The sequence below is a fragment of the Hypomesus transpacificus genome, chromosome 24, assembly GCF_021917145.1.
Source record: "Hypomesus transpacificus isolate Combined female chromosome 24, fHypTra1, whole genome shotgun sequence".
In the NCBI taxonomy this organism is placed as follows: Eukaryota; Metazoa; Chordata; class Actinopteri; order Osmeriformes; family Osmeridae; genus Hypomesus; species Hypomesus transpacificus.
Window position 1 is genome coordinate 5,639,474 of NC_061083.1, and position 20,600 is coordinate 5,660,073.

Here is a 20,600-nt window from a genome sequence, read left to right on the forward strand (position 1 = left end):
TGTGAGGCTGTGTAGGTGAGATACATTGTTTGTGTGTTTTGCTGAGGCTGTGTCAGTGTTTTGGTTAGTTGGCATTCTTTACCCAGGTTATAAATCTTTCTATTTTTATTCCACTCCGCGGCACGTCTTTGAAGTTTATCCAAAGATGACTAAAGAGAAAAATAGAGATCAATCCTCCCGACTTCACCAAGTAACGGAGATGATGTAGAGACTGTGAGCTGGGAGAGAGAGGAGAGAGGGAGAGGGAGGAGAGAGGGAGAGGGAGGAGAGAGAGGAGAGAGTGAGGGAGAGGGAGAGGGACAGACCGTGAGCCAGGAGAAAGGGAGAGAGGGAGAGGGAGAGGGAGAAGGAGAGGGAGAGGGAGAGGGAGAGGGAGAGGGAGGAGAGAGGAGAGAGGAGAGAGGAGAGAGGAGAGAGGAGAGAGGAGAGAGGAGAGAGGAGAGAGGAGAGAGGGGAGAGGGAGAGGGACAGACCGTGAGCCAGGAGAAAGGGAGAGAGGGAGAGAGGGAGAGAGAGGAGAGAGAGAGACTGTGTGTTTATGAGAGAGCAAGAGAGAGAGAGAGAGAGATAGAGGAAGAGAGACAGTGTGTGATTCATCCTGGTGTATATTGACGACTTCTATTCCTGTATAAAGTCACCTTATCGATATACGTCTGTTCTGAAGTTCTATTTTAAAATACGTAGGAAGACTGAGGCACATATTATGTTTCATAGAGTCAACAATTGTTGGGTGTGAGGCTGTGTAGGTGAGATACATTGTTTGTGTGTTTTGCTGAGGCTGTGTCAGTGTTTTGGTTAGTTGGCATTCTTTACCCAGGTTATAAATCTTTCTATTTTTATTCCACTCCGCGGCACGTCTTTGAAGTTTATCCAAAGATGACTAAAGAGAAAAATAGAGATCAATCCTCCCGACTTCACCAAGTAACGGAGATGATGTAGAGACTGTGAGCTGGGAGAGAGAGGAGAGAGGGAGAGGGAGGAGAGAGGGAGAGGGAGGAGAGAGAGGAGAGAGTGAGGGAGAGGGAGAGGGACAGACCGTGAGCCAGGAGAAAGGGAGAGAGGGAGAGGGAGAGGGAGAGGGAGAAGGAGAGGGAGAGGGAGAGGGAGAGGGAGAGGGAGGAGAGAGGAGAGAGGAGAGAGGAGAGAGGAGAGAGGAGAGAGGAGAGAGGAGAGAGGAGAGAGGAGAGAGGGGAGAGGGAGAGGGACAGACCGTGAGCCAGGAGAAAGGGAGAGAGGGAGAGAGAGGAGAGAGGGAGAGAGAGGAGAGAGAGGAGAGAGAGGAGAGAGGGAGAGAGAGGGAGAGAGAGGAGAGAGGGAGAGAGAGGAGAGAGGGAGAGAGGGAGACAGAAGAGAAGAAAGGGAGGAGCGCACGGGAGGCTGACAGAGAACAGGAGGATGAAGGAAGGCTGTGGGGAGGCGGAGAGGATGACAGAGGAAGCTCCACATGAGGAGGTTATGGATGATGATTGGATGGATGTCGAGACTCTCTTCTGGTTCCACAGTCCTTTCTGTCCAGCCTGGTGTCTCCCAGAATCAAACACGTGTGCTAAACTGAAAACCAAACGATCATGCAAGGTTCTTCCTTCACATATCCCACTCTTATTTGATGATCTGCTCGCTTTTTTACTCTTTCTCTCTCTTACCCTTACCTTAACCTCTCTCTCTCTCTCTCTCTCTCTCTCTCTCTCTCTCTCTCTCTCTCTCTCTCTGTCTCTCCCTCTCTCTCTGTCCCTCCTCTCTCCCTCTCTCTCTCTCCCTCTCTCTCTGTCCCTCCTCTCTCCCCTCTCCCTCACGCACACACATCTTCACACATACTGTATACACACACACATTTATAAGCAACTGATATCACAACTCTTTCTCATTGTCTCACTATATCTCTATCTCTCTCTATGTTTCTCTCTCTCTCTCACACACACACCAACACACACCCCATAGTACTTACAAGGCTTTCAGGCCAATTAGCCCTTGTGTCTTATCTGTAACAGATACCATACACTGAGGCTGGGAGTGTGTGCCAGGATAGAGTTACAAAGACAGAGAGAGATCTTCCTTCCATCCCGGCTCCAGGCCAGCTGCTCTGTCTACCAGCCAGCCACGTCCAGGCAAAACCCTGGTTGATTCACAACGTGATCAATTCAGCAGGTTACTTAAAATATGGTTAATGGTGAATAACCTACAGGGACCGACGCGTCAGAGCCAAGCAAACATAGCTCGCCCTCTACCCTAGAGAATATTGCTGTGTGTTTACTCTGTTGAGCGTGTTGTGTGTGTCAGTGTGTGTGAGTGTTAGTGTGTGTTTGCCCCCCCTTCCCCTCCCCCTCCCCCCCAAGTGCACGTAAACATCACCATAGCCTGAGGTCTGAAGTCACACTGCTAGATGTTGGATAAATAATTAAAGAGATGGCAGCCAACACAGACACAGACACACTCCTAAGTACACTCCCTTTCTCTCTCTCTGGTCTCTCTTTCTTTAAATACACACACACATCATCTCTCCTTCCTGCGTCTTTTTGCACAGACAGAAGTGTACACAAGGAGGCATAGACACACACACACACACACACACACACACACAGAAACACACAAACATACGCCCACTCTCATTCCTCTCCCCATCTGCCATGCTCCAAAACAATTGCCCTCACCCCTCTCCCTCTCATCCCTGTCATCCCTCTCTCCCTCTCTCCCTCTTATCCCTCTCTCCCTGTCATCCTTCTCTGTCTCTCGTCCCTTCATCTCCCTGTGGTTCTGCACCACCGACAGTCACAGATTGTTTTTCTCCTTCATAAATTCTCTTTTGTCCTGAGGAGCAGAGATAAGACCCCTACTCAAGCAGTACACACACACACACACACATCATTACCTCCCTCGCTTCCTCTCCTGTCCTCTCCTCTCGTTGCGTCATATCCCTCTATGGCGATACATAGGCCATTACAGCTGATTGGTCAGGGATCACATACTTCTAATTTATGAATGTAGCCCCCAATCTCCACCTTCCCCCATCACTCCCCCCCCCAACACCACCTCCCATCTGATGTGTGCGTGTACTTCATCTTTGCGTGCTTCAGTGTGTGGGTGTGCGCATGCACGTATGTTCGTGTGTAGAGTGTGTGTGTGTGTGTGAGGAGGGATCCATGGTAATGGGTTTGTCTCCTTCCCAGTAAGTCAAGGTCGTGCTGTAATGGGGTCCAATAGGAAACACAGGCTAGCAGCAGAACTGTTCCAATCACATAGAATATTAGCCACATGCTAATCCCAACCAAATGTCTTTATTAAGAGTGGATGCTCAGCCAGAGATTCAACACAACACCTGATTATAAAAGGCAGAGATCATAGTTTGAGTTTTTTTTTGCTTTTTAATTTCACCTAGAAAACTGCGTTTTTAAAGTGCTCTAAGTTGGCTGTCAAGCTTATGGTTTTGTCTTTATTGACCTCATAATGACGGGTATCATACGCCGTTTAACCAGCATAGCCTGGCCTGGTCCGTCCTTGGTCTGGACTGGATTCAACCATCACATGGTTTTTGGGGGGGTGTTTTGTGGTTTGTACTGTAGGTGTGCAGGAAGAAGGGGATGGTGCCTGTTCTGGGGTTTACCCAGTGGTTTAGTCGGGGGAGGGACTAAAACCTTCCCTCTATCATCCTCACTCCTCCCCCAGTCTCTCTCTGTCCTAGTCCCACCCACCTTCTACCTCACCCCTCCTCCTCCTCACCTCGCTTTATCCTCATCATCATCACCCCCCCCCCCCCCCCCCCCCCTCCCCTCTTGTAAGCTGTTCCCTGACTCATAGCCAGTTAGCACAGGATTGTAGTGATATGAATTCCAGCAGCGTAGATAAGGACCAGTCATAATTGAGTTGGCATGCATTTTAATTACCAATGTTTGGAAATGGGGCAGGGGCTTCAGGGTCCTAGTGTCCCACCAAGGAGGAGGACCCCTGAATGTGTTTCTGTGTGTGTGTGTTTCTTTGTGCGTGTGGTGTGTGTGTGATAAGCTGCGGTTTGTTTGCAGTGGCAACTCCTGTCTTCATTTTGCTGAGTGCTCGAGCGCTGAGACAAAAAAGGACTTTCCTTTCACTGCGCACACCTTCACACACACTCACAGACGCGCTTGAGGGCACTCAGCTGAAGTCAGATGTCTTGTGTCTGAAGTTGAAGAGAAAGCACTTTACCATCATTAAGAGAGATCATGTAGAAACAGCCTGACCAGGTGAATAATTCATGCATAGTTCTTTGAAATATGCATTTACCTCTTGTTGGACATGAAAAGGACTCTCCCCCCCCTCACACCGTAACTCCTCTTTTCTTTCTCCCTCACTTTCTCTCACTCTCTTTCTTGTCTTTTATTTAGCTTTTTGTGTTTTCTGTCACTTTTTATTTGTGTTTGTGTCCCAACCCCTCCCTCCCTCCCTGCCCTGGGACAGGTGGAGGGATGAAACATGAGATGTTTATGTCAGATGTCAACACTCAGTCGAACTGTTTATATGTCCACATAGAGTACAGATCTGGCAGAACAATATCCACGCACGCACACACACACACACACAGAAAGCCTTCAGAGCCCCATCTACTCCAATATTATATCATCCTGAAAAGAAAGGGTGATTTCCATTTGACTGACTGATTGTGGTGTTGCTGTGGTGACCGCTTGTGATTGACAGCTGTGGCTGTTGAGTTCACGGCCAGAGCCTTGTTTCGTAAATCACAGAGTAATGACAGCAAGGGCAAGTGACCGATTACCAGCTGGATTCAATCAGGCTGCTCAGCCGAGCACAGATTTACCAGCATCAGCAGCTCTAGGAGTGAAGGACCAGAAACACACACACACACACACTCATGGATGTATACTGTACACACGTTGTTACGTAATTGTGTAGTGTATGTTGTATATGGAATTTGTACCAAATACAACACATACACACACACATAAACGCATACTCAATTCCAGGCATGGGTGCATGCCTGCTTGTGTGTGTGAGAGAGAGAGTTCATATTAGTGTTTGTGTGTGATTGGTTTATTGATCATGAGCAGGTCATAATGTGGAGTGATTATTGATCTTTGGTTGTTTATGGGACAATAGGGAGGACATCTTTCCTCTGATCACAGTTCAGACACACACAAACACACCTCGAGCTAGTCTATCACACAGACCAGAGACTTTGTCATTCTGACCTTGTTTGGCTGGCTACTCTGTCACCCTAACCACACACACACACATACACACCCTCTGTCACCTTAGCCTGGATACACTATCCACACGTGGTTGAACACACATGACCCTCACTACAGTTGCAATGTGTGTTGTTCAGCAGTCTTCTGTACTAACGGTGGTGTATGTGTGTGCCTTGCAGAGAGACACCAAAGGCCAGTTCCTGCTGGACTACGTGTGTAACCACTACAGCCTGCTGGAGAAGGACTACTTTGGCATCAGATATGTTGACCCAGAGAAGCAGAGGGTACGGACGCACACACACTCACGCACACACACACACTCACGCACACACACATACACACACCTACACACACATTCTTGCACACTCTGTTGTCAGTTTTGGTGTGTTTGGACATACACAAACAGGAAACACACACACACCTCGCGCAAAATGACCAGTCCATGAGTGAATGTTCGTTTGCCGTATCATAGAGCCAGTCTCTGTATAGCAAACCCATGACCAACACCATCCTTCGTCACCATGGTGATTCACAGGTCTGCGTCGTCTGGGTGATTTTTGTCTGAAGTTATATTTAAACTCTGACTACCAACTCAACCCAACCCTCCACCATCCCGGTTGGCGAGGTTACCATGGCAACAGTCTCCCGGTCTCGAGTTGGTTGTGTGGTGTGAGTGTGTTTGTGTGTGTGTGTTTCAATACCTTGGCGGGAATTCTTTCAGTGTGTAAGGGTTGTAAATTATTAAGTCTTCTGTATGTTGTAATATTCATATGTTTAAGAGACACGCACCATTTTGACATTTCTTTGCTGAAACACACGCACACAAACATACACACACACTTTCACGAACACATTCACACACATACACACATTCACACACACTGATACAAGTTGTTCCTCACCTGGAGCAGCAGATTGAGTAACATCTCCTGTCCTTTCTTTCTCTGTCTTTCTTTTTCTCAGCACTGGCTGGAGCCCAACAAGCCTGTGGTGAGGCAGATGAAGTGTAAGTGCCTCTGCTTTTATGTGTGTGTGTGCGTGTGCGTGTGTGTACCTCCCCAGGGTGGGAGATCAGTCTGAGGGTAAGACCTCCCTGATTGAGACAAGCAGAGAGTCAAGAGACCAGCCAGCACACACAGCCAGCAGGCAGGCTCTGAGACAGGCAGGCAGGTAGACAAGCAGGAAGGCAGGCAGGCAGACAGACTGAACTCCCAGACAAACAGACGGAACTCCCAGACAGACGGACGGAACTCCCAGACAGACGGAACTCCCAGACAAACAGACGGAACTCCCAGACAAACAGACGGAACTCCCAGACAGACGGAACTCTCCGACAAACAGACGGACTTCCCAGACAAACAGACAGAACTCCCAGACAGACGGAACTCCCAGACAGACGACGGAATACTGAGACACAGACATCACAGAACAAGACAGAAGTGTCAGGATTGGCTCAGACACACAAACAGAACCTCTGACTCAGGAAACAGCTGCTCTTAGTGTGTGAGAATGCTGTTGGATCCATCTCTGAGGCCCAAGAACTGCCTGAGAGGATTAGGAGAACATCTCTCTGTTTGATTGTTTGTTAGTTCGATGCTTCCTGGACTGGTTCTGGACCGTCTTGCTTCCTCGGAGCTTACTGAAGGCTAAGACTAGGATTTTGTAGATTAACATGTTTAATTCTGCTTTTAATACTCCACGAATTTCATCTCTCCGCTTGCATGAATTAATAAAGAAACAATTACTCATGTGTCACGCTTCACAGGAACATGTGCTAGAGGAGAGGAGGAGGGAGGGAGAAAGAGAGGTGGAGAGACAGAGATGAAAAGGGGGTGTGAAGCACACATGGAGAAGAAGACAGTGAATCATAGAGAGACGAAAAGAGAAGTCAGATGGATGGGCAGGAGAGAGAGTGGGGGGATGGGAAAAAGTAGAGATGAGTCGACGGCAGATAAATGGATGGAGAGACAGGAAGAGGGAGGAAGAGGGAGGGACAGGAGGAGGAAGAGGGAGAGAGGAGGAGGGAGAGGAGGGTGAGGGAGAGGAGGATGATGAGGGAGAGAGGAGGAAGAGGGAGGGAGAGGAGGATGATGAGGGAGAGAGGAGGAGGGAGAGGAGGATGAGGGAGGGAGAGGAGGATGAGGGAGGGAGGGAGAGAGGAAGATGAGTGGAAGGGATGGTAGGGTTGCTGTACTCTGTATATCTAAACTGACACAACACTCTCCCTGTGGTGAGATCTGTCCTCACATGGGGTTTTTCTAGAATGTGCGTGTACAGTGTGTAGTGTGTATGCGTGTGTTAAGTTCGTATAGAGTGAGTGTGTGTTCCAATTGGAAATGTTATGAAAGTCCTTCACTTATCCGAGCCTCAGGAATAAGCCGATCAAGTTATTTCATGTTTTCATGTATTTTATATTTGCTTTTTATATTTATCATGGAGCTGCTGGCTGGTGGGTAATACAACAGAGAGAGAGTTGCTAGTGGCTGTGGGTCCTCCAGTCAGCCATGACTCTGCACCTCTGAGATATTACTTCCTGTCTCTGACTCAATCAGCTTCCTCTCCTCCCCTCCCCTCTCCTCTCCCTCCCCTCTCCTCTCCTCTCCTCCCCTTTCCTCTCCTCTCCTCATATGTGCTGTAAAACTAAGATCAAAAGAGAGAAAGAAATGTTTCCATTATTATCATGAAATGTGTGTGTGTGTGTGGGAAAGACCGTGTGTATGTGTGAGTAATTACTGCAGGAATAATTAACAAATGAATGATCAGAAATAGAGGTGTCTTTCCTCTGTCATCTCTCTCTCCCTCCCTCAAACGCTCACATTCTCTCATCTCTTTCTCTCACACTTTCACACACACATGCTGTCTCTTCCTCTCTTTGTCTTTCTTTTCTCTCTCTCTTTCTCTTTCCCTCCCTCTCTCTGTGTTACAGCTCAGCACCCCTACACCATGTGCTTCCGGGTCAAATTTTACCCTCATGAGCCAATGAAGATCAAAGAGGAGCTCACCAGGTACTGTGTGTCTGTGAGTGTGTGCCTGTGTGTTAGAGAACAAGTGTGTGTGTGTGAGAGGGAGAGAGAGAGAGAGGGGAGAGAGAGAGAGAGAGAGAGAGGGAGAGGGAGAGGGAGAGAGAGAGGGAGAGAGAGAGGGAGAGAGAGTTTGAGCCACTGCAGAGCTGTGACCAGGCTGGTCATGTCCCAGGATAACTTGGTGATTCCACTGATCATGATCCCTCTCACTCTGCAGTTGTCTCCATCTGAACGGCTACTTTCTCTCTTCACCCCTCTCGCCCTCCCTCTCTCCACCTCTCCACCTGCCTCCCACTCTCTCCGCCCCCCCTCCTCCTTCAGTCCTCCCCTCTGCTTCACTCGCTCCACCTCTCCACCTCTCCGCTTGCCTCTTTCTCTCTCTTTCTGTCTCTTCGCCTTCCTCTCCATCCACCCCTCCATCTCCATTCTGTCGATGCTTTCTCTTTGTGTCAGTCGCTTTTCTCCCCCTGGAGAGGAAAAGATCGGGAGATTGAGGAGCAGGTCGGGGGTGGTACGGAGAAGAGAAGGGAGATGTAAGCCGAGGGGGAGGAGGAGGGGATTAGACCGGACCAAATCTAAGACACAGATAGCCCTGCATGGTTTATGGTTCCCAGACAGGCTTTGGAAAAGAACTCAATATCCCAGCATGCCTGTGTCTGTAGCATGATGGACTGGGCGTCTGGGGCCGTGTCGATCGATGGCGCCTGTTGTTGGACAGTGTGTGTTCTCATGGATCAATGCACCGTTCCCACAGTCTGATGGAACTCTGGGAGACCAGAGACACGCGGACACAGGGGAGAGGCTGGCTAGAGGCTGGGGGACTGGAGGGAGGCCGGGGGAGAGGCCAGGGGAGTGTCTAGGGTAGAGGCTGGGGGACTGGAGGGAGGCCGGGGGAGAGGCCAGGGGAGTGTCTAGGGTAGAGGCTGGGTACTGGAGGGAGGCCAGGGGGGAGTGTCTAGGGTGTAGAGCCATCCACAGAGAAAAGGATCTCAGATGTTCTGTTAAGACCAAGCCTTCCATTGACCATGTTCCAGTCTTCCATCTTCCTCACACCCTGCCCCATCTCTCCTGGGTCAATACTGTCCACATCAAACATACCATGTCCTGGGACGACAGCAGGATGGACGTGGGCCAGAGACCAGCAGAGGAGGACTGGGGAGGAGATCAGGGTTGGATGCGGAGGAGAGAGAGGAGGTCTGGCGTGTGTGTGTGTGTGTGGCTCTGGGCCCAGGTAGCACTGTACTTGACTGACTCTGCTCTATTAATAAAGCCATTCAGACTCAGCAGGACATCTTGTTGAATGGTTCAAACCTCCCTTCTCTTTGGCCCTGATCAGCTTGACTCACTGTGTTTGTGTGTGTGTGTGTGTGTGTGTGTATACAGTATGCGTGTGTGTGTGAGGGGGCGGGTTATTTATCATAGCTGTCTGAACAAATGGAGTTTCAACCTGTGTGCTCTTTTTTTGTGTTTGTATGTGTGTGCTTTTGAGTGTGTGTATGTGCATGCGTGGGCTGACTTTGTTTATTCTGGAACTTTCTTAGAACATGCCACTTTTCCGTATCCATAGTAACAGATGTGTCTGCTTTTCTAATCCATTGTCGCGGTTTCTGCAATAACAGGAGACCCGTTAGCACAGCAGACACTTTGCTACATGGATGCGGTCTCCATAGTAACGGGTTTCTGTGATGAAGGTCTCCATGGTAACTGATACCTTGTTCGGGTAATTCCCATGGCAACTGATCTCAGTACGGGACATGGATTGATGTCAATGACACAGATGGTTCTGATGTCTCTCTCGGGAAACACACACACACATATATACCTACACACACAAAACAGATTCTAATTCTTCCTTTTTTCCTCTTGTGTGTGTGTGTTTGTGCAGATATCTAATCTACTTGCAGCTGAAGAGAGATGTGTACCATGGGCGTCTTCTCTGCCCATTCGCAGACGCCGCCTTCCTGGGGGCGTGTATAGTCCAAGGTAAGCCCCGCCCCCTCTCTGACATCACCCCTGCCTTCCTGGGGGCGTGGATAGTCTAAGGTAAGCCACGCCTCCTCTCTGACATCACCCCTATCAGGCTTGCCAATCCACAGACATCCTTCAGATGTGAACAAAGTCATTAGTGTGAAAACACTCTGGCCAGACCTGTTCAATCGCTCCCAGATTGGCCAGCCACCTGCTTACATCAATCGCCAAGCTCAGATCCCAGCTCACACTCCCAGAGAAATACAGCCTGACATCAGACCAGTTTAAATGCTGCCTGATTGAGAGATCTGAGGGTAAAGTGTGCCTACACTGAGATCCAATCCCCCCTCACCCTTAGCGAACAATTCCCTTGAGTCCCCAGCCCCAGCCTCGCCCCAGCCCCAGCCCCAGCCTCGCCCCAGCCCCTAAACTCCCAGTAAGAAGCTCTCCTGTTTGATGTGGATCCAACTAGGATTTAGCTGGGTGATGTCATGACAATAATCCCCAATCATGGACCCACTCTCTGGCTGAGCTCCCTGGAGAACTGAGAATGATTGGCCTGGCTCCCTGTAGGGGGATGTCTGATTGGTTGAGCAAGGGCTCCTTACTTTCTGTAATTGGTACCTGACTATAAGGATAGAGGTCAGGTCCTTAGCTGTTGTTGAATGTCTAATTAACAAACTGTAAAATGTGTGTAAAGGATTATTGTTCAATTAAAAAAACAGGGTCGAATGTAGTTAACAAGCATTGTCAAATGCTTGAATTAATTTACATTAATTCGTACTATGAATCCAATCGAAAAGTAATACGTGTTTAAGTGTAGAGTATACAAACACACCTTGAGGAGTGAGTCAGAGTGATTGATACAAGTTAGTATGTACTAAAGCTTCTGTTGTGGAGGGCCTGTTATGTTAATCCTCTACTCTCTTCTCTTCTACTCCTCTCCTCCCCTCCCCTCCCCTCCTCCCCTTTCCCATCCTCTCCTTCCCTATCCTCTCCACTCCTCCTTTCCTCTCCTCTCCTCTCCCCCCCCTCTCCTCTCCTGTCCTCTCCTCTCCTCTCATCAGCTGAGCTGGGGGACTACGACCCGGATGAACACCCTTCTGACTACATCAGAGACTTCAAGCTGTTCCCCAAGCAGTCCCTCAAACTGGAGAGGAAGATTATAGAGATACACAAGAACGAACTGAGGTAGGGGGGAGGAGAGACTGATGGAGAGGAGGAGGATTGTAGAGGAGAGTAAAGTGGGAGCAAGGAGGTGAGGAGAGAGGAGAGGAGAGGAGAGGAGGAGAGAGGAGAACCAGTGAAGTAAGATGAGGACAGACAGTTTGTGATAATCCTCTTTTGGATAGGAATCAGGTTAGCAATCACACACACACACCGGGGCAAAATGCATCTACTCACCTTGTGCTAGGTCAGCGTTTCTGAATCATCTGCCATCCTTTGAGAATTTAGACAAATGTGAGATGAGCAGACAAGATACAGAGCTGAAGCCAAACTTCCTGACTGGGCTTCAACAAGACTTTTCTGTCAAAGATAGATGAGGTTCACCTTAAAAGGAAAGGTGTGTGTGTGTGTAAGCAAGCAAGCAAGCAGTGGCCAAAAAAGTGAAAAGCTAATGTGTGCGTGCATGTGTGTGTGCACTGGTTATAGTAGGCCAGGAGGCTGAGTATGTGTGTGTGTTCATAGTAGGCCAGGGGGTGATGTGTGTGTGTGTTGATGGTAGACCAGCAGGTAGTGTGTGTGTGTTTATAGACAGTATAAAGCAGATGATTTACAGGCTGCAGGCGCCGGTGAGGAGCAGCAGGTCACCTCCAGATCTCTGTCTGGCAGCCAGCACTTAAAATAATGAACAACAAGAGAGGAAGGAGGCAAGAGCTGTGCGTTCATCTCACTCTGCTGTCCTGATGGGCGAGGCAGGGGCTGGGTTTGGTCATGTTGGTTTGTTAATATGTTGTTTTTGTTAAACAGATGTTTAACAAAACAGTTGTAGGATTCTCCTTTCCGCTCTTCTCACTTCTCTTCTCTTTCCCTCCTCCTTCCCCTCTCTTTTCCCCTCTGCTCTCCTCTTTTCTCTTCTCCTTCTCTCCCTCCCTCCACTCCTCTCCATCACAATATGATGATCCCAGACCAGCTGTTTCTAACTGTAACTGTCCTCCTTTCCCACAGGGGGCAGTGTCCTGCCCTGGCTGAGCTCAACATGCTCCAGAGGGCACATACCTTGGAGACATACGGAGTCGACCCCCACCCCTGCAAGGTAACTATGGGAAACAAACTCCTCTTTCTCTCCCTTCCTCCATCTTCCCCTTGTCACCTCCCTCCCTCCCCTGTATCCCCACTCACCTTGCGATTGATCTGATGTTTGTCAGTTCATCCAGCCACTCTCACAAAAAGTCAAGTAGAGCCAGGATCACTTTATCTGAGTTTGGTTTGTCAGCCTGTCTGGCAACCCAAAAAGGCAAAAGCAATCATTAAATCAGCTCTGGGATGTGTACTTTATCAACACCCCATTCAAAGTGCATGGTTGATTTCCCAGCTCGTTCCAGTCTGTCTAGAGATTAACTTGACCCACTTCTCTCACTTGTTCACCCGCTGTTTTTTAACTAGTTATAATGAGTAAAACCGGCAGGCAGAGAGAGAGAGAGAGGAAGTCATCATCTCCCTCTCTCTCTTTTTCTATCTTTCTGTCTGTCACTATATGTCTGTCTCACTCTTTCTCTCTCTCTTTCTGTCTGTCTGTCTCTCTATCGCTCTCTCTCTCTCTCTCTCTCTCTCTCTCTCTCTCTCTCTCTCTCTCTCTCTCTCTCTCTCTCTCTCTCTCTCTCTCTCTCTGCCTGTCTCTCTCTTTCTCGCTGCCTCTCTCTCTCTCTCTCTCTCTCTCTCTCTCTTCTCTCTCTCTCCTCTCTCTCTCTCTCTCTCTCTCTGCCTGTCTCTCTGCCTGTCTCTCTCTCTCTCTTTCTCTCTGCCTGCCTGTCTCTCTCTCTCTCTCTCTCTCTCTCTCTGCCTGTCTCTCTCTCTCTCTCTGCCTGTCTCTCTCTCTCTCTCTCTCTCTCTCTCTCTCTCTCTCTCTCTCTCTCTGCCTGTCTCTCTGCCTGTCTCTCTCTCTCTCTTTCTCTCTGCCTGTCTCTCTCTGCCTGTCTCTCTCTGCCTGCCTGTCTCTCTCTCTCTCTCTCTCTCCTCTCTCTCTCTCTCTCTCTCATCTCTCTCTCTCTCTCCTCTCTCTCTCTCTCTCTGCCTGTCTCTCTCTCTCTCTCTCTCTCTCTCTCTCTCTCTCTCTCTGCCTGTCTCTCTCTCTCTCTCTCTCTCTCTCTCTCTCTCTCTGCCTGTCTCTCTCTCTCTCTCTCTCTCTCTCTTTCTCTAGTCTCTCCGCCTCCCTCTGTTCTCTCTCCAACTCCTCTGGGAAAGTGTGCGAGCCAGGGAAATCTGAGGGACAGGGCATCAAAGCGTGATAAGCTGATTAAGGAGATGTTTAATTTCAGCTGTTTGAGGATTGCCCTTATCTGTTGGTGCCTGTGTTCAAGCAGCACTCTTTAATTTAGGATCACAGCTTCCAGCTCCTACCAGGGCATCATGGAGTCTGATCATGTTCTCACAACGCGACAGCTAGTCTGGAGCGGTCTGGGGTACCTCCTTTGAATATCCAAACAATCTTAGATTTTTTGGTGTTCCGTTTTAGAATAAAAGCATTATAAACCCGATCTTTCAGCGTCTCAAACTTGTCCTGGAGACCTGTCTCAGAGAGAGCCTGATTATGAAGCTGTTGCCATGGAGATACTGGCCCCTGCTGTTAGTCCACCTGTATCACAGAATGCCATGTTCTGCCTCTTGAACTCAACTGTGTATGCTGTGTGTGTGTGTGCGTGCGTGTGCATGCTGCTTGTGTGTGTGTATGTGCTTGCGGTTTCCTGTTCTACAGGATTTCACAGGCACCTTGGCCTTCCTCGGTTTTACAGCCACTGGGTTTGTGGTGTTTCAGGGAAACAAGAGGATTCACCTGCTCAAATGGTAAGTGTTCCAAGTCTGACGCACACACACACACACACCCCCTCCTCTCTACCTCTCTTTCTCCCTCCACCCTCCCTCTCTCTACCTCTCTTTCTCCCTCCACCCTCCCTCTCTCTACCTCTCTTTCTCCCTCCACCCTCCCTCTCTCTACCTCTCTTCTCCCTCCACCCCTCCCTCTCTCTACCTCTCTTCTCCCTCCACCCTCCCTCTCTCTACCTCTCTTCTCCCTCCACCCTCCCTCTCTCTACCTCTCTTCTCCCTCCACCCTCTATTTCCTATCTCCTCCCTCTGCCATCCCTCTCCCCCCTTAATCTGTCCCATCGCCCTTCTTTCCCCATCCCTCTCCCACCTCTCCTCCCCCTAAAGGACGTTGTTTTGCCTCCTCAGGGCTGATGTCAGCAAGCTGAAGTTTGAGGGGAAAACCTTCTATGTCATCGGAATCCAGAAAGAGGTAAGCAGGAACACCTCCCGTCTTCACAGACAAACAAACGAGACAACTAGTGAACCATGCGAACGGTCTGGCTCTCGTCTCTGAGCTGGAGAAGTGAAGTTATGGTTTCCTGTGTCTCAATCCCTCTCCCTGATCCATGGTCGGTGTTTAAGGAGTCACTAGGGCCTGTGCTAGTCCAGCACTTTTTCTAGAGATCCTGCCCTGAGCTTCCAGAACCTTCTGGAGGAGAGCAGGCAGGATTCATGATGTGTCTTTGTTAGTCTGTGTCTGTGATTATGTGTACGTATATACAAGGGTATATATACTGTTTGTTACTGTAGGTCGAATAAGGTGCAGTGTCTATATCTGTTTGGGTGAACAGAATGAGTGTGTCTGCTGTGTGCTGTAAGTGTGCGCGGGCGTGTGTGTGTGTGTGTGTGTGTGAGTAATTTTGTTGCATTGTTTCAGGTGTCTCTCACAGGGCGGAATGCACTGTAACACAATGGTGGGTGTGTCTTGCCCGGCCCCACTCTCTGACATCATCACTCATCTCTAGAATGAACTATGATGTCATCAAAGAGAGACGAACTACAGTCCAACAGAGCAGACATTAACCCTCCAAGTCCTCCAACTGTCGAATCTGTGTAGAACGGTCACAGAACATCAATAGAACCTCGACAGAATATCAATAGATCCTCGACAGAACGTCAATAGAACCTCGACAGAACATCAATAGAACCTTGACAGAATATCTCTAGAACTAAAATAAAAAAATCTGCCTGTTGTTTCAGGTGAACAGCTATAAATACATTTTGCTGTAACTTTATACAAGTGATAGACACCTTTGACAAATTATTTTGAGATTTGTTATTATTTTACTCATTTGCATATTGTTTGGGATGAATATAGATTTGAAGCAATTTGCACATACTAACAAGAAAATGTTTACAGTGAATAGACTTCTCACTTCCATTTCAAGGGGAGGACCCATTTTCAAGGCTTCTTTCTCCATTGGCCGATTCACTCTGGCTGTACTGTAGTTCTGCTCTGTCATTGGCTGGCTGGCTGTCCATCAGAGTGGCTGAGAAAACATTGCTTCTCCAGTTGTGACAGTTAGACCTGTCCTGTCTGACTTGTTACAGTCTGCTATCATATCTTAAGAAACACACACACACACACTCACACATGCGGCTTCTCATCCCAGGTCTGGTGGTGCAGATGTTAGACGTGTTACCCAGGTGACAGCAGATGTTAGACGTGTTACCCAGGTGACAGCAGACGTTAGACGTGTCACCCAGGTGACAGCAGATGTAAGACGTGTTACCCAGGTGACAGCAGATGTTAGACGTGTTACCCAGGTGACAGCAGATGTTAGACGTGTTACCCAGGTGACAGCAGATGTTAGACGTGTCACCCAGGTGACAGCAGACGTTAGACGTGTTACCCAGGTGACAGCAGATGTTAGACGTGTCACCCAGGTGACAGCAGACGTTAGACGTGTCACCCAGGTGACAGCAGATGTTAGACGTGTCACCCAGGTGACAGCAGAATGTTATACGTGTCACCCAGGTGACAGCAGACGTTAGACGTGTTACCCAGGTGACAGCAGATGTTAGACGTGTTACCCAGGTGACAGCAGATGTAAGACGTGTTACCCAGGTGACAGCAGACGTTAGACGTGTTACCCAGGTGACAGCAGACGTTAGACGTGTTACCCAGGTGACAGCAGATGTTAGACGTGTCACCTAGGTGACAGCAGACGTTAGACGTGTTACCCAGGTGACAGCAGATGTTAGACGTGTCACCTAGGTGACAGCAGACGTTAGACGTGTCACCCAGGTGACAGCAGATGTAAGACGTGTTACCCAGGTGACAGCAGACGTTAGACGTGTTACCCAGGTGACAGCAGATGTTAGACGTGTCACCTAGGTGACAGCAGACGTTAGACGTGTCACCTAGGTGACAGCAGACGTTAGACGTGTCACCCAGGTGACAGCAGATATAAGACGTGTTACCCAGGTGACAGCAGACGTTAGACGTGTTACCCAGGTGACAGCAGACGTTAGACGTGTTACCCAGGTGACAGCAGATGTTAGACGTGTCACCTAGGTGACAGCAGACGTTAGACGTGTCACCTAGGTGACAGCAGACGTTAGACGTGTCACCCAGGTGACAGCAGATATAAGACGTGTTACCCAGGTGACAGCAGACGTTAGACGTGTTACCCAGGTGACAGCAGACGTTAGACGTGTTACCCAGGTGACAGCAGATGTTAGACGTGTCACCTAGGTGACAGCAGACGTTAGACGTGTCACCCAGGTGACAGCAGATGTTAGACTTGTTACCCAGGTGACAGCAGATGTTAGACGTGTTACCCAGGTGACAGCAGATGTTAGACGTGTCACCCAGGTGACAGCAGTAATCCGAGCAGCACCATCAGAGCAGAGATGACTCGGCTGAGATTCGGTCTCTCATCAACAGGGTGAATATACACTCACCCTGGCCCCTCCTCAACACTGTAGCCATGCCTCCTTCCTTCCTCCTTTCCTTCCTTAAAAATGAAACGAGACTGGTCTGAGGAAGAGATGCAGAAAGTAGGCATTATACAGAATAGAAACTGGGGCCATAGGGACCACATACCAGATCCAAAATGGCTGCCTGCCTCCCCCAGCTCTCCCCAGCAGGCTTTGCTGCAGCTGTGTCTGTCATGTTGCCGTAGGCTGTTGTCTGGCTGAAGCAGCTTTTTGATCTCTGTGTTTCTGTCTCTTTTCTCTGTGTGTGTACATATTCATCGCTGGTGAGTAACCACAAACACACACACACACACAAATGCACAGCATTCACACTTTTGCACTGACATCCCTCCCTTCATACCCACCACACATGGAAGACCCCCCCCTACCCCCCTACCCCCCCCCCCCCCTCCTCCTCCTTTACTTCCTCTCCTCATCCACTTTTATTTTCTATTCAGCAAAAACTAACTGGCAGTTTTGATTACTGTCAAGCTTTCTTACTGTTAGTATCGGTGATAACTCCTAATGTCCTTTTTAAGTCCCTTCATTGATTGAACAGTTTAGCAATGTGCTGAACTGTTTCTTCCTTCGTTTGTTGTCTTGTGTGTGTGTGTGAGCGTGTGTGTGTGAGAGTGTGTGTGTGTGTGTGTGTGAGAGAAAGATACAGAGCATTGTGTTGTATGGTTTTAATCATGCATAAACTTGCAGTCTGCACTGGTCCTTGACCAGTTCTTCTGCTGCAGCACCACTGCATGGTCTCACCCACTGCCCTTATCACTGCCTCACTGCCGGCCCGGCTTACACCACTGACAACTGCCTTTATAAGCCTTCATGAACCTTCATAATGGTATCATAGGCTTTCATAAGGCTTATGTACAGGAGGGGCTTCACAATTCATCTCTAAGCAGTTTGTTTTCCTTAAATGGACCAAATTAAAGGGTGTTTGCATGTTGGTTAAGTCTTATTGGCACCAATGATCCCACAATGTTTCTAATAACTGAGAATCACACAGAACGGATTTGCTGTGAAGATTTCGTGAAGCATTTCTACTGACCTCAACAAGGATGTGTGCAATGTTGTTTTGAGTTGTCACTGGTTTAATCAGGGAGTGGATAAACTGGGGGGGGTGAAGTTCTGAATACCCCTCCCCTCTTCTAAAGTGTTTAACACGCTCACTGCCCTGTGATGCGAGCACACCTCCCATCACACACATGGCTGCTGCTGAACATACGAGGAATTAGCGTGTCGTAAATACTTCATGACTGGGGCGTGCAGGGTCGGACTGCAGCAATGGCTGACCACACCCCCTGAGCTCCCCAAGATGACACGCATCCTATGTAGCCGCAGTCAGGTTCCCTCTGCTGACGTGTGTGTGTGTGTGTGTGTAGGGGTGTGTGTGCGCATGTGGGGTGTGTGTGTGTGTGTGTGTGTATGAATGCATTAGCCTCCGTTTTAGCTAAGAGCAGCAGTTTATTGATCTAGGGTTTCATATTAGCAGAGTCAGGGCTGATAACTGGACTTTTACTGGATAAGCCCCCCTGCCAGGCCCCCCCCCCCCGCACCCAACACCATCACACTCTCTCTCTTTCCTCTCTCTCACACCCCTAGACGCCCCATAAAGTTCTCCCCATGCAGGGTTTACCAGCTGCTAACCGCCCCTCCCAACATAAACACCTCTCAGTAGAGGCCGGCATGGAGAGCTAAGAGGGGGGCTCTGGGGTTTGGGTCAGCACTTTGCTCGCCTCTCTCACATTGTGTTCAGCACTTTGTCAGGTTCCTTGTCTTAACTCACTCTCTTCCACCTCTTCCTCCCCCTGGCACGCGCACTTTCTTCTCCTCCTCTCCCCCTTTCTTCTCCTCCTCTCCCCCTTTCTTCTCCTCCTCTTCTCGTCTATCCAACTCTCTTTTCTCTGCCTACCTTTTCATTTTTCCCTCTTTCGACCCTCACTTATTCCCTCTCTCTCTCTCTCTCTCTCTCTCTCTCTCTCTCTCTCTCTCTCTCTCTCTCTCTCTCTCTCTCTCTCTCTCTCTCTCTCTCTCTCTCTCTCTCTCTCTCTCTCTCTCTCTCTCTGCCTCACTCTGTCTCTCTCTCTCTCTGCAGAAGAAACTGGTTTTGACGTTCCACACGTCCACCCCTGCAGCATGTAAACACCTCTGGAAGTGTGGAGTAGAGAACCAAGCGTTTTACAAGTGAGTCATCCAGACCTCCAGCCCCGCTCGGCCCCCTGCCCATAGACGATACCTCTGCGTCTTTTATCCATGTATATCGGGGTTGGTTTGATGGACAGGGAGGGAGGGAGGGTACTGAGTCTACCCCAGGATGGGTGCCTAAAGCCTGGCTAAGTGGGTCTCAGGTGTCCCTGGAGCCCTGGAGAGAGAGGCTCTCGAATGTCAGCCTGCTATCGGAGCTCTTTAATCAAATTAGACGGGATTGAGTTAGAGATGGCAGCAGGGCATGCAGACGGGCTGGGTTCTGGCTCTCGTCAGACCGGGGGGAGGGGGAGATTTGCAGACGTGATGGACAACTCCATCCAGACCACTGCCACACTGCCGCCCCAGGCTGTGTGCTCCACAGAGGCTAGAGAACCACACAACACCAGAAGAGAGGCTAGAGAACCACACAACAGTGAAGCCTGGGTTAGGAGGCTTCCTAAATGCTACCCCAAACAAACACACACACACGCACGCACGTACACACACACACACTTCCATCCTTGGCCAGCTAACCACTGCACTGTACCACCAGTTTCAGATAGAGAGAGTGCAGTTTAGGATATTTCGGTTACAGCCTCGTCATACAGTACATTTCTCTCTCTCTCTCTCTCTCTCTCTCTGCATGCCTCCCTCTCTGTGTTCCCCCCATCCGCAGGTGTGCCAAGTCCAGTCAGATTAAGACTGTCTCCAGCAGTAATATCTTCTTCAAGGGGAGCAGGTTCAGATACAGGTGAGAGATCTCCCATTAACTGTCTGCTAGGTTTTTAATAATACATGAAATCAATCAAGTCACTGCAGTGTAAATAAGTAATGTGTGTGTGTGTGTGTGTTTGTTGTCAGTGGTAGAGTGGCGAAGGAGGCGATAGAGGCCAGCTCTAAGATTCAGAGAGACCCCCCGGAGGTGCGCAGGTAAGTGAAAAGTGGACACGCACACACACACCACCCTCAGACACACACACACACCCTCAGACACACACACACACCCTCAGACACACACACACACCCTCAGACACACACACACACACCCTCAGATACACACACACACACACACACCCTCACACACACACATACACACACCCTCAGACACACACACACACACCCTCAGACACACACACACACACACACCCTCAGACACACACACACACACCCTCAGACACACACACGCACACACACACACCCTCAGACACACACACTCACACACACACACCCTCAGACACACACACACACACACACACACACCCTCAGACACACACACACTCTCAGACACACAACC

The 20,600-nt window shown here is 49.3% G+C and overlaps 1 protein-coding gene across 1 annotated transcript in view; it reads left to right on the forward strand.

Moving 5' to 3' along the window:
- Positions 1-20,600, forward strand: part of frmd3 (FERM domain containing 3) — a 31,971-nt gene that overhangs the window by 2,167 nt on the left and 9,204 nt on the right. Inside the window, exons 2-12 of the mRNA XM_047048631.1 lie at positions 5,354-5,458; positions 6,138-6,180; positions 8,101-8,179; positions 10,083-10,180; positions 11,233-11,356; positions 12,335-12,422; positions 14,082-14,170; positions 14,558-14,621; positions 19,215-19,303; positions 19,983-20,057; positions 20,168-20,236. Of these exons, the coding sequence (XP_046904587.1) occupies positions 5,354-5,458; positions 6,138-6,180; positions 8,101-8,179; positions 10,083-10,180; positions 11,233-11,356; positions 12,335-12,422; positions 14,082-14,170; positions 14,558-14,621; positions 19,215-19,303; positions 19,983-20,057; positions 20,168-20,236 (923 nt within the window). The remainder of the gene's footprint in view (positions 1-5,353; positions 5,459-6,137; positions 6,181-8,100; positions 8,180-10,082; positions 10,181-11,232; positions 11,357-12,334; positions 12,423-14,081; positions 14,171-14,557; positions 14,622-19,214; positions 19,304-19,982; positions 20,058-20,167; positions 20,237-20,600) is intronic.